The 13,234-nt window shown below is 37.6% G+C and overlaps 1 protein-coding gene across 4 annotated transcripts in view; it reads right to left on the minus strand.

The window, feature by feature from the left end:
* The window catches only part of ANKS1B (ankyrin repeat and sterile alpha motif domain containing 1B), a 441,565-nt gene that overhangs the window by 323,725 nt on the left and 104,606 nt on the right, over positions 1–13,234 (minus strand). For all 4 annotated transcript variants that reach the window (XM_087765654.1, XM_087765653.1, XM_087765652.1 and 1 more), the window contains one exon: positions 7,701–7,841. In XM_087765654.1, the coding sequence (XP_087621780.1) occupies positions 7,701–7,841 (141 nt within the window). The remainder of the gene's footprint in view (positions 1–7,700; positions 7,842–13,234) is intronic.

A 13,234-nucleotide genomic window follows, 5' to 3' on the forward strand; every position in this document is an offset into this window, starting at 1 on the left:
TTGGCGACCGGTCACAAGTGGTGTTCCCCAGGGCTCAGTATTGGGGTCAGTTCTGTGTAATATCTTTATCGATGATCTTGATGAGGGGATTGAGTGCACCCTCAGTAAGTTTGCAGATGACACCAAGCTGGGTGGAAGTGTTGATCTGCTGGAGGGTAGGAAAGCTCTACAGAGGGGTCTGAGACAGGCTGGATTGATGGGCCGAGGCCATTTATATGAGGTTCAACAAGGCCAACTGCTGGCTCCTGCACTTGGGTCACAATAACCCCATGCAACGCTACAGGCTTGGGGAAGAGTGGCTGGAGAGCTGCCTGGCAGAAAAGGACCTCTCTTCTACAGGAGAACCTGTGACAAGTTTGCTGGAGTTCCTACCTCTAGAAATCCTGGAGTTGTATAAGCAAAATATAGATCAGTTGTAAAAGTAAATGTGAAGTTGATTACTTCTAAAAAGATGAAAATCTGACATTAAGCTAGAAACATAGTGCTTCTTTAAATATTTAAGTAAGCTTTCCATATCTGTCTGTATTTTTGTAAATAGCCACGCATCCTGGCAACATGAAGATTTATACTTATGGCTTTTAAATCAAAGTTCAGTTTTTCCATAGCAAATGCACTGTTCTCTTTACAGATATTACTTTCATTTTGTAATAATTAAACAAATGTGGTGTTCCTGGTTGGCCGTCATGTCAAACATAGGGAATAACTGTCAGGATTTTTAAGTTATACATACAACACTTAATTCAAGAGACAGTGCAGTTAAGCTGATCCAGCACCTTCCTAAATGGGACATAGCTAAACTTACCTTATCTCACAATTACTTCATATCACAATTAGGAAAATATGCTGGCATGGCTGTCAAGATTAAGGTGTGCAGACTGCTTGCTTTAAACTGATAATATTGCTATGATCACACAGGACTCTGCACCACCACTCACTCCGACATTGCAGACAGCCCTGTGTTTATCTCTGTACATCAGGCCCTGTTTGTCCTTTAGCAGAGAAATATGCAAAGCACACTATCCATGAAAAAGAAAATGGAATGAAAACTACAGAATGTCATACATTTGGAGTGTGCTGCTTTATTCCAAAGAAAATGTGAGTACGTATGTATGTGGGTATTGCTAAACTTTGTAAAATAAATATATTAGGAAATTAATAGTAAATTAACCTACACTGCAGAATAGAAGATTAAGAGCAAGAAACAATTCTATTACTGCCACACAAGACTGCTCTACACTTACTTGCCATATTCCTTACCCCTTCCTTACCTTGCACCCCTTAACCAATTGATAAAGCAAATTCTCTCACCAAACTGGTCTTTGTTCAAATTGCTTCCTACTACTTTACCAAAAATTACGTTCAGGCAAACTAGGTGAGAGAGGAGCTATCCCTTGTTCAATCTTCCAGGTTTCTGCCATAAGGAGACTTTATGGGAAAAATGGCTGAATTATTCCAATTCCTTCACCTCCAGACCTGAGCTGCTTAATGCCTATTTCACATTTAAATATAATGAGATTGCAGAAGTTAAGGTTCTGTCTTCTCCGTAAGGCAGGAGTAGACTAACATGCACAGCACTCTTAATAGTTCATCACAGCACTCTTAATAGTTCAGGCCCTACGGTTACCAGTATTGTCCCTGTACTTCGGTACCGCATAGCTAGACCATTATAAGTCACGCAAACATGGGTTTTTACAAAACCTATCTGCTCTTGCAGCATGCAGCATTGGGAATCTTCAGGAAGGGATCCTGTCGTGGAATACTCTCTCTATGCACATGCCAGCCAAGACATGCAGCTATAAATGCAGATGAAATATGCTCACACACATATATTGAGAACCTGTATATGAAGTACATGCAAAGCAATATACTAAGTGTTCCTTGTTGATCTTACTCTTCTTTTCTGCAATAACAGGTCAAATAACAACCACATTTCAATTCAGCTTCCAGTTTATGTATTTTATTGCTTTTATCAGTATCTGTCACAGTGTTGAGTGCAGCAATAGGTCTTACTGTCCCTGAACAGCCTCACCTGGGGCCCCTACCCACACTCATGCCCATGGTCCCAGCAGCCCCATTTCAACTCAGCCCTGGGCCCTCAGTTCCTGCCTGAGACAAGCTGCGGGAGCGCCCATCTCTAACTCTGCCACATCTGTGCCCATACCTGGCCAAGGACCCCAACGGTCTGGACCCTGACTTGCAGACTGACTTCCCAGCTTCACTTCAGACCTGCCTCATCACCGTGGACGTCCTGGTGATCTGCTCTTGGTTCCTGATTAACCTCACCAGGCCTGATCCTGACCCCAATGTGTGGACTGACTTCCTGGCTTGACATTGGACCTGCCTTAGCATCATGTACTTGCCTGATGCGCTGTGCTCAGGGCTGCCCCCAGCTGCCCCCCCAGCCTGCCCTGCTCCCTCACAGCAGTGGTGGGACAAACCCTAGCTGGTGAAGGCCTGCCCTGCCACCCCAGGTAGCCCCTGTGGCTCCTGACACCTTCGCCCCCAGGGAGTCGCCAGCCCTAAGTGCACTCTGACGATATCCACATATTAAAACTTTTCCTTTGAATAAAGAAGCATATCCCAAACATGTGAAACTCTAGTTTTTATTCCATCTTGTCTTTTGACCAGCGTGCACTGAATGTTTCTCTATCAAGGCGCAGAACTTGGTGTAGCTCATCTATACACATACAAGAAAACATAGGCTTTGCTTGTGCTAGGGCAGTCTGGGACCAGCTTTTTTTCTCAGCATGTCTCAAAGTTCTCTTAAGAACTTTGTCTCAATGTTAGTTTGCATTAAACCAAGGTAGACCAAAATGGCCCTAAACCTTTGTGAACTATCTAGAAATACACTATCCAGATAGAAGCACACTGCCTTCTCTGGGAATTTGTGATCTTCCTGTCCCTAGAAAATACATCACATCCCTACTGGGTGAGGCTTCTTCCAGAACACAGTGGAAACAGCTAGCTATGTTTTGGGGGTTGTTTTGTTTTTATTTTTAATCTAGGCTGGTAGAAGTGCCTGTCTTGCACAAAATGATACAGAAATTAGAGCACTCACAGGAGACATACGATCAAATTTCATATTTTTTTTCTGCTTTAGAAATCCACATCCACAGCCTCTATCTATTACTAGATTATAGGCTTTTCTGATATGGGGGTACTTTCAAACCTTTTATTATGCTGAAAAAAAGTTTGATACAAGTTGAAATTTGACCAGAGGAAAAAGCAGCACCCAAAAATGACCATAACTCCGTAGTCTTCTGTTTATGGCAGTCCACATAAACTGTCATGACTGTATACAAACATAGAACAGCGACCAGAATTCAAACTCCTTTTACCAAAAATATAAAGGGATGAATCCTTACTTAACCGAAATTTGCTGTTCTTGCCTTTGTGAGGACAGAAACTTAACTCCATTCACTGACTAACCAAAGGCAATGTGGAATAGCAAAGTGCCTGAAACAAAACAAGAAAACAATGACAGACTGGCATGGAGAAGATATGCATTGGAAAGGAGTAGGATGGGATGAGAAGCTTGTTGAAACTCAGACTGGGAAGAAAAAAAAAAAAAATCAGTTGAAGGCTAGATTTCAGAGGAGTCAGTCTCACACTAAAACCACAGGAGTAATACAGGTTGAAAAACAGGAGCTGTGGCACATGTACCCAATAAGTGAAGGTCTGACTGCTAGCGAGGCTGTAGCTGTGTATCTACAGTTATATTGTAGCTCTCACTACAATTTACAAACTGCAGACAATGTCGTGGTACAGTCTTACAACCTGACTCTGGCTAGCAGTCTCAGCAAGTTTGTAGTCAAGGTCAGTCACTGTGCTGAAGCCCCTGTTCCTACGTCTTCACTGCTATCATTATCTGTGCCGTTTGCTTCACAAATAGCATAAACAAAGCTGTAGTGTCAACCCAATTATCTGCAGAACTCTGTCCTGGCAGCCTGTGTGCCTTCGGAATTCCTCATAACTCTAACTACCCATTACATATGAAGTTGATTATGCTATTTTTACTTCTAAACTTTCCCATTCTACATTTAGCTGAATTACCAGTCTCTTGACTAATTCCTCATTTAAGATGGTCAATAATAATGACACGACAGTGCTTCCAGCTTTTTTTATCATTAGCGGGCATTGCTCAAAAATATTTTTTAAGGACCATATCTGTTTTCTTTCCAGTACTTACCTACAGCATAGTGAGATCTCTCCAGCTAAATGTTACACTTTGTCACATAATTCCTACTTTTGTGGCTACTCTGAGAGAAAACTACATATGAAATATCATATTCTTTTATTCCAGCTCTTCGACAGGAAGAATGCTCATTACTATCATACTTTTATTGATGGCCAGAAATGCAACCATTAAAGCATTAAGAATCTTGGTAGTTACTGTAGGAAAATTTTACAAGAACTGGAGATCCACGGAAGAGGATCTAGCACTATCATACCATCAAAGATTTGTCTCAGTTTAACAGACGTGTCATTGCAGAGTAAAGTGTTTTCAATGAAGCCTGCAATGCTAGAATTTGAGACTGCTGTAGAAGCACTTTTGGGGTTTTACATCTTTGAAAGTTTTCAAAACTGTTTTTACTGTGCTGATATTTAAGATTATTAGAAATTCTGGAATGTGTAAAAAAAATAGTTATTCAGTTATACAGGTGGAAAAAAGTTTTTTCTTTTGTACTGACTGACAGCCAGAAAATACAGAATCTGGAATTTCCTAAGAAAGATTTTTTTACATATAAAATACTTATTTGTGGAAGTCAATATTTTTCACAAAAATGTGCATCAGTTTTACTGAGGATGGAATTTCTGCCCAAAAAGAAAGATTAATTTCAGAAAAAAGCAATAGCCCTACGTTAACCATAAATCATAATCTACAAATGGAATTCACTCTCTGCTAAAATAAGAAGAGGCATTTAAATTTCAGTCTCCCAAAATCCAGCTGGGTATCCTTGCTCTCTGGCTTTTTCTTTGTTTTGGGGGTGGATGAAGCTGGTTGTTAGCTCCATTCTGATGTAGAATTGGGCACTTTCTAAAACCCTGACATTTTTACAGGACACAAAGATTTTCCATCGATTCACCAATTGTGAGACTGTACAAGAGTTGCTTATTCTGAGAATACCTGTATTACTGCTATGTTAGGTTTTAAATGATATCTGCAGAACAATTTACACAGTACTTTCTATAACAGTCCTTTCTAAAATGACACTTCCCAGCACAGTACAGACAGAAATGACATACTGCAGTACATACTGCAGTACCTCCAGCCAAGCCTTTTTCCGTAACTGCAATAAAGAAATCAAGTTTGTCAAGGAGATAACTGCTCTTTTCTTTGGCATATTGAAAACTGTTAGCTCATCGGGTCACAGATGGACACTGTCATAATCTCACCTGAAATTCACTTTCATTTTACCATTGTACCTCTGACTGTGTACATAAACCAAGAATCAATCTTTATGTTTGTTCTCCTTTGCTGTGTAAACACAGTATATTTATATAACTGTAAAATCTATTTTTAACTAGAAGAGAACTGGAAAAATGAACTTGTCATTTGTGTTCAAGAGTAATTGATAGACCCTTTTCCCTATTTTGGGATCTTTGGTAGAGTATGGATTTCAAGACATGCCAAGTACGCTTATCTCATTGTTTCTTCATGATGAAGACTACATTTCCTGATATGCTAGTGGACTGACATGAGTATCAGAAACATGTATTTGTACTTTTACCTAAAACATGATGTTGCAGATTATATCTATCATAATTTGTTAGACCAATTCAAGATATTGGTCTTAATCTAAAAATTGAAATAAATAATTTGTGTTCTTGATCCCTTAGAACAAGATGTTCTCTGCTGCATTCTGAAGTAAATGTGAAAGATCCAACAGATTAGCTAACAGCTTGAAAGACTGCATACAGCGATGGCAACACTTTATAAACTGAATTCACTGCTTTGTAATTTGAAGATTTTTCACTACTTCTTTCCTTTCTTTCATAAAAAGAAAAAAAACCAACAAGAACACCAAACTATCTCTGTCTTCAATTTTTATGGAGAGAAACAATCTAGAGAGGCAATCTGTCATTTCATGAATGAACACAGAATAAACATACTCTTTTTTTGTACCCATAATTAAAAATCATGTTAGTTCTCAGAGCAAGAAAGATGAGTTTAAAACTTAAGTCCAATGAATAAAATGAATTCAGGAGTCACTATCTTAAAACTTACATTGTTCTTTAAATGAATCTCTCTTTATAAAAAGGAAAGAGATACCAACCAATAAAGCTAACCTTATTCTATTTTTCAAATGCGTTCCTTCAATTTTATAACACACTTTGCATATACCTTACATTGAAAAGAAACAAGGAAAATGAAAATGCTTTTTAAAATTGGGAAATCACTCCAAAATGGCATATGTGTTCATCATAGGAAAGTTTAACTATAATTAAACTATAGGTGATACATATTTAAATAAGAAAAGTTCCATTTAAGAAATTTTTTTGAAACAAATTCTTAAAAATGAGGAATTAGTAACTACGGCACTCCTATTGTAAATTAGGATAATTCTGACAGCTGTGCACCTTGCCAAATGCCTAAAATGGTAGATAGTATGAAGCAGTAAACAGCTACTGAAAGGGGAAAGGAATATAAAAGCTCCTTATAAAGAGATAGGGCAGCGCTCATTGTTATTCAAGCACATTAGTTGCCATATCCTGTTTCCATTGACTACAGTGGAAGCTTCAAACAGGTGCAAGTCCCATGAGACTAAAGGGAATAAAACGTACAGTCATGGTATGAAAGCAACAGTGTATAAAGTGTGGTGAGACAGGATATGTAATTCCAATCTGGTACACAAGAATCTAACAAAACTATTTAAATGCAGTGCCAAGTAAGGATGCAACTGAAAAAAGAGACATTTCTAAACAGAAATTTGGCAGGTCTCCATTCAATACTACAAGAAAAACGCAGGAAAGTGTTACAGAAATGAGAGTGCAAAACTATAGTGGGGGGAGAGAACAAGGGAGACCCAAAAGCAGCCATAAGCATCATTCTGTTCTATAGCAATACAATATCACTTGTTCGGACACAGCTGTTGGCATGCCTTGGTGGATACTGCAGACTGGTCTGCTCTGAGAATTGTCGGGACTTAGACCCAAGTATGTTACCCATTTTTATTTATTCTCTTCTGTATTATCATGAGCATTTGAAAATGTTTGGGATTTTTTTTTTTAAACTTATATAATCTTTAAAGAGAAGCCTTAGGCTATATTCTTACATCAGTTGAGTTATGCATGATGCCCTCAATTAATTCTATAAAGAAAGCAGCTGAGCATTATATTAATTAGAAGCTGGTCAAAAATAGAGTACTTATCCCAAAGGAAACTACATGACTTCAAAATTTCTTTTCAGACTGAATCAGAAAAGAAAGCTATGCAACATAAAAACTATCTGTCTAAAATGGCAGTAATAAACACCAAACAGTCTCAAGATTAAACTAATCTGGATGAGTATTACAGCAGGATGACCAAACTTCGACATTTAATTTTAAAACCCGATTTTGAGGTTAAAATGAAGACTGAAGGTAACAATTATGAAGGGAATAAGGCAAGACCAGAAATTACTATAAGAGGTAAGACACAGAACAGATTAAGGAGCTCTTCTGTAGTTAATGTTTTATGATGAAAAGGTAAACATATACCTGTGCAAGCATGGGAAATCCGAGGTTCCTGCAACCATTACAAGGTGTCAATGCCTCCCATAAACCTGAAGGACCACAAGTATTTTCACCTGCGTCATCATCTTCTTCCTCTCTTGGTGATAAACATGTTGAAGAAGGCCTCTGTGAATAAAGAAACAGTACTTTCAAATTAAACACTGATATATTCTAAAGAAACATTTTACTTAATGAAAAGAACTTAAAAGATACCTACTTATAAATTCCAAAAGTGCTGTTTTAATACAAAGTAGCTACTCAACTGTCAATCTGCTGTATGAAAAATCACACTTTCTAAGGAAAGTGCATGTTGATCTATCTGCAATTATACTTTAAATGAGTAAACATAGTATCTTACATTAAAAATATGTATTTATTTTCTTCATTATCAAGTAATTGGCAATTTCTACTTCATTCTACTTTAAAGTTTGCTTTAACATCACTAAGTTTAGGATATCCCACAGAGAATAAAAACTAACATTCATATAAAAAAATACTATCCCCAAGAAGGAAATAATATAAACTAAGAGGATCTTGCTTCAATAGTCATCTGCTGTGTTCAGAAAAGAAAAGTACAGCTGTATTATATTTGCCTGGATCAGTCCAAGGTTTTTGCTGAAAAAAGATAAATTCCATCAAAATATGAGGTTTCAATTTTTATTTTATATTTACCAATAATAAATTAGCTAGAAGGGATGAAAGGTATGGGAAAAAGTCATTCAGTTGTGAGCATTAAGGCTTCCATATTGGTCTCAGTGATAAGGGAATAATGCTGATTTTTGCTTAAACCAGATCCTAATTTTTTATGACAGCCAGAAACAGGAAGAGGGGACAGTTCCCATTTATTTATGTTATTTTGCTACACAGGATAGTCCACCCCAACTGAATGAATTGCAGTGGCAGTTTTTATTGATTTCAGGAGGAAGAGGAGAAAAGTTAAGCCAGTAATGAACGATTTTTAAAATCTCATGTTAAAAAAAAATTATGATAACAACAACAACAAAGTAAATTTTTCTCACATCTTAATTCTTTGTCCATATTTAAATTGGAATATGTAATAGCTGTTTTAGCCTGCTTGACATTTGTTTGTGCAGCCTACCAGATATTCAGATACTAAATGCTGTCTTTAGGAATGCTTGTTTATCTTCAACAATCTTTCAGAAGATCTGGATTTTTGCCCGACCAACACAATGCTGTTTGAGACTATGGCTGACCACATCTATTAATCTGGTGGTAACATTAACTCTAAAGCACTGCTATGAGGCCCATATAAAAATAAAAAACCCTACCACTTAACTGCAGATTATTCTGGCCAATAGAATAAAGAAATGTGTGGAGTCTGCTGCAAGAAAGGGAATGCAGCGGTGAAGGAAAAGTAGGGGGGGAAAGAGGTGGAGAAACAGCAGCAGTTCTGAAGATGAACACAAGTTGACAGAAACTGTAAGAGAAGCAAAGGCTCTGCACAGACAGATACTAACTCAAATTGTGTAATATCTGAGGATCATTTAACCTTTGACTCTCGTGCTAACTTCTTATACACAGATGTGGTTGATATACCATTAATCTAAGCAGAAAAAAATATTTCAAATTCTCTGTCAGCTCACTCACCAAAGATGAGAAATACGATACATCCATCGCTACTAGTCTGACACCCCTCAGTTAGAAAATGGTTGTTCCCTTGTTGCAGACTTCATGAATCTAGCCATATCTTCTAAAGTTAGGTGGATTTATTTACTTTTCATTTTAAAAGTAAATTTCTGAAACATTCTTAGCATGGTATTTCACAAGGTTATTTTGACAGTCAAGTGGTACCACAGACTGTGTTGCCATAGCAACCAATATTCTTACACAGATTATCAAAAGGATTGGGTTAACCCTGCAGAGTGTGGGTCGTGAAGGACTATTATTGCTATGCATTTACATACACAAAAGGAAGCAGACTACAGGTCTTTCCCTTCTATTTATGACGTCATCTTCCATGGTGGTTGCCCTACGTTTATATTTTAAATCTCAGAATTGTTGTACCAGAGAATAAAGTGCTTCTTGCCCCCTGGAGCAAAAAGCAAAGAACTGCAGCAGTGCTAGGTACAGGAAAGCAGGTAACGCACATTAGATGTGACCTTACAATCCAATGTAAGTGAATGAAGACAAAAATAATAAAAAAAAAAGTATAGTCAATGCACCTTCTAAAGGTAAAAAATGCACTCACATAATATCAGAGAGAATTTTTTAACACAACTAAAGGAAGATGAATAATGAAATTCAATACATTTGACTCATTCAAGGGAGAACATGTGAATATTTAGCCATTACAGGAAGAGAGTAGAAAAAATTATAGCAAAAATATTATTGAACAATAGAAAAAATACACAAGCAAAATGAGACTTGTATTATTTCCATTAGATTTATTTCATGTAAATAGCCTAAGATAGAGTGGGGATCTCACAAATTTAAATTAATGTTGTCAATATGACTGAGAAGAAGTGGGGAATATTATACAAGCAGATCTCCTGATCATTCAAAAAAGGACCAGTCGATGTCAGAGTTCATTAGACACATTATTGGAACAAATTGACTAGTACTCTTATGCAACTAGAGAATCCAGGTATGAATTATACAATACAGGCTAATTTACAGACTACTGCAGAATAGGGTTGGCTCTTTTTATACTTAATGACTGATTTCTCTTTTCTTGCCCAGATTTCTGCTACTGATAAAGCACTAAAAAGGAAGCATTAGGAGAAATGAATGCAAAGGGTCAAGAAACAGTTATCACTATTGCCTTTCTCACCCACCCCTGCTGCCAGGAGCCCAGTTCTTCCTAGACAACAGGTGCAAAGGGATAAGTGAGAGTTGCTGCAGGGAGAGAGCTGCATTTGCAAAGAAGAGAAAAGGAGTTAATAGTTGCATGAAAGGGGAGTCAGAAGTCCCCCAAATGGAGTAGACTGGGTTTGCATACCCCAGGGAGAGGGATGCACCTGGAGGAGACAGATGTTATACAGAAAAATCTACAATCAATCCACAGACCTCAGACTGTCACACAAGCCCATAAAACTCCCAACCCAGACCACCCAGATTCCTGCTATTCTCTCCCAGCCTTCATTCCTTTCCCAGAACTCCCTCATTTTTCTGTTCTGTTTTATAATTTAATTTTGCCTCCTCAGAGATCCTTTGGACATGAAAATCTAATTCTGTGTGTGCTGCTGGAAAGCTTTGAAATAGCCCTGTGGGGAGAGTTTTAGTGAAACCAAAGTTATTTATGCCCACTTCTCAGAAAAAAAGAAATAAATAACGAGAGAGGAAGAGATTTCTGTCACCTAAAGAAAAACAGACACAACTGAGACCCTTTTATTCATGCCTGTTTTGACTCCAAAAAAAAAAAAAGTAAATGTAGTTAGAAAATGCTACCTAGATCATAGTTGCTCAATTAATTGAATTTGCCATTATGAAATGGTGAAGTCAACATATTAACTTTAAAAAGGCCAACTCTGCCTAAGCTAGAAGAGACACGAGTATAAGCATCATATATCCTCAAACAAAACAGACAGAAAACCCTTAAAAAAATATTAGGGATAATATATAAAAAGGAAAAATTGGTAGGGAAACTACAAGAGTGATACAGAATAAAAGATTTCATAAAAGTTCTGGTTTTTACTGGAACATTGAACTAAGTGTTAAAAATTGCTTATAGCAGTAAGAGACTAACAATATAATTTCTCTATACATAAAAAAGAGAGAATAATAATATAGCAGTAAGGGAGTAGTAAGATCTAGCATAAGGACTTTGGACTATTACAATTAGTGGCAAGTTCTCCCCAGATTCTACTGGGCCTGACACATCACCTCTGATTTTCATATCTCATGAGCATTTAGATTATGCCTTTGAAAATTTAGGTATGGAAGCCTTCCTCTTCGTGTCTCCATCTACACAAAAGGCAAAATTTGCCCAGTAGGATACATTACACTAAAGGATACTTTATTCTGTAAACAGGCTATTTGTTCTCCTAGTATATGGATGTACATCAGATTGGCTATCACAATAACTTGACATCTCTCTCCTGATCTAACAGAGCAAGCCAATATTTAGCAACAGTTAGAATGATGAGTATAGACAAAAAAAAGCAGAGAAAGTCTGTTCCACTCTTAAAAGTCAACAGGAAAAGAAAAAGAGAGCACTTTTAATCTTAACTATTACTTAACGCTGCCAAGTTCACAGCTCAAGAAGCTTTACACTATGTATAATCCACACAAAGTTTTGGCCTTCCTTTTTACAGATGTCAATGATTTCCTGACTACCATATGACCTCATTATCTAGAGAGGTTTTCTCTATGAATGCAGGAAGTCATACAAAACCTCTTATTTCCTTTTATTCCCTCTTTTTCTCAGTTTTTAATGAAAACTCGTCTGCTTTCTGCCTTGACATTTGTAAGCAGCCATTGCTAGGCAAAACATGATTTAATTCCCTCATTTCAGGATACAGAGGAGACTTTCCTGTAGTAGTCTGGTGAAATCTAAAACCAAACATAAAAATCTTTCTTTACTTCTTGTATCTCTGTTTTTGCATAATTATCATCCGTTTGCAGAAGTATACCCTTTCAGACAGTATCCACTAGAGCAAGATAGCACCAGCAAAACTGTAAAAGATATAAAATAATAGGACCTTTACCATTTGCTATTGCCTCATAGTTCTGGACACTAATGCTAACTATTCATTTATCTTGCAGCGTATCACATATCAAGAAAATAAGCTTTTTGAAATGGAACAGCAAAGACAAAATCCGAAAGGCAATCTCCTTCTGCTTATGGAAGGTAGAAAGCAACCAGACATTTGCTAAGCTAAATGCTACCACTCAGTCTGCAACAATGAAGTCAGTAGGAGGTTTCTTCTGAAGAAATATTTTGTCAGACAGAGGACCATGCAAATATTTCATATGATCCTAACCACTGGATTACAGAGGCATGTCTCTACCTCTCCTCTGCCTGAGCCAAAGGATATGTAACTCATGTCGTGAAATACAAGTGAAAAAAAAAAATACAGTTCTATAGTCTAATACTCTTAATTTTACATTATACTAAGAACTAATAAAGAGGGAAACTGCTCCTGAATATCCTCTATAAATTAGGCTGAGCAGGTTGTTCTCTGCTGCTGCTGTTCCCAGCAGCTGTGGCAGCCAAGCCAGGGAGAGCAGAGTCGGGATAGTATTCCTGTGCTCTCAGTGCTCCCCCTGCTGCTGCCCAGGCTGCTCCCAGGGGAAAATGCCTGATGGATACAGAAGAGAAAACAGCATTTGGGCATGAAACGTAACACCATCAGTTACTGTTTTTCCACAGCAGGATCCCCACATTAACCAAATGTACCCTTCTGGGATTCAGTAAGGATCCTGACAAGGAGGAGCCTCATTTACAAGACACATGCTATGTCTTACAGAGGAACAACAGTGAAACGTTTTGGTGGCCTGTGCACACCTTTCCCACATCCCCCAAGGCAGCCTTCTCCCTGCTTGGTGTTTTTCCATTT

The sequence above is a fragment of the Nipponia nippon genome, unplaced genomic scaffold (genome assembly GCF_047370975.1).
Source record: "Nipponia nippon isolate SJK-2023a ecotype South Korea unplaced genomic scaffold, ASM4737097v1 scaffold_3, whole genome shotgun sequence".
In the NCBI taxonomy this organism is placed as follows: Eukaryota; Metazoa; Chordata; class Aves; order Pelecaniformes; family Threskiornithidae; genus Nipponia; species Nipponia nippon.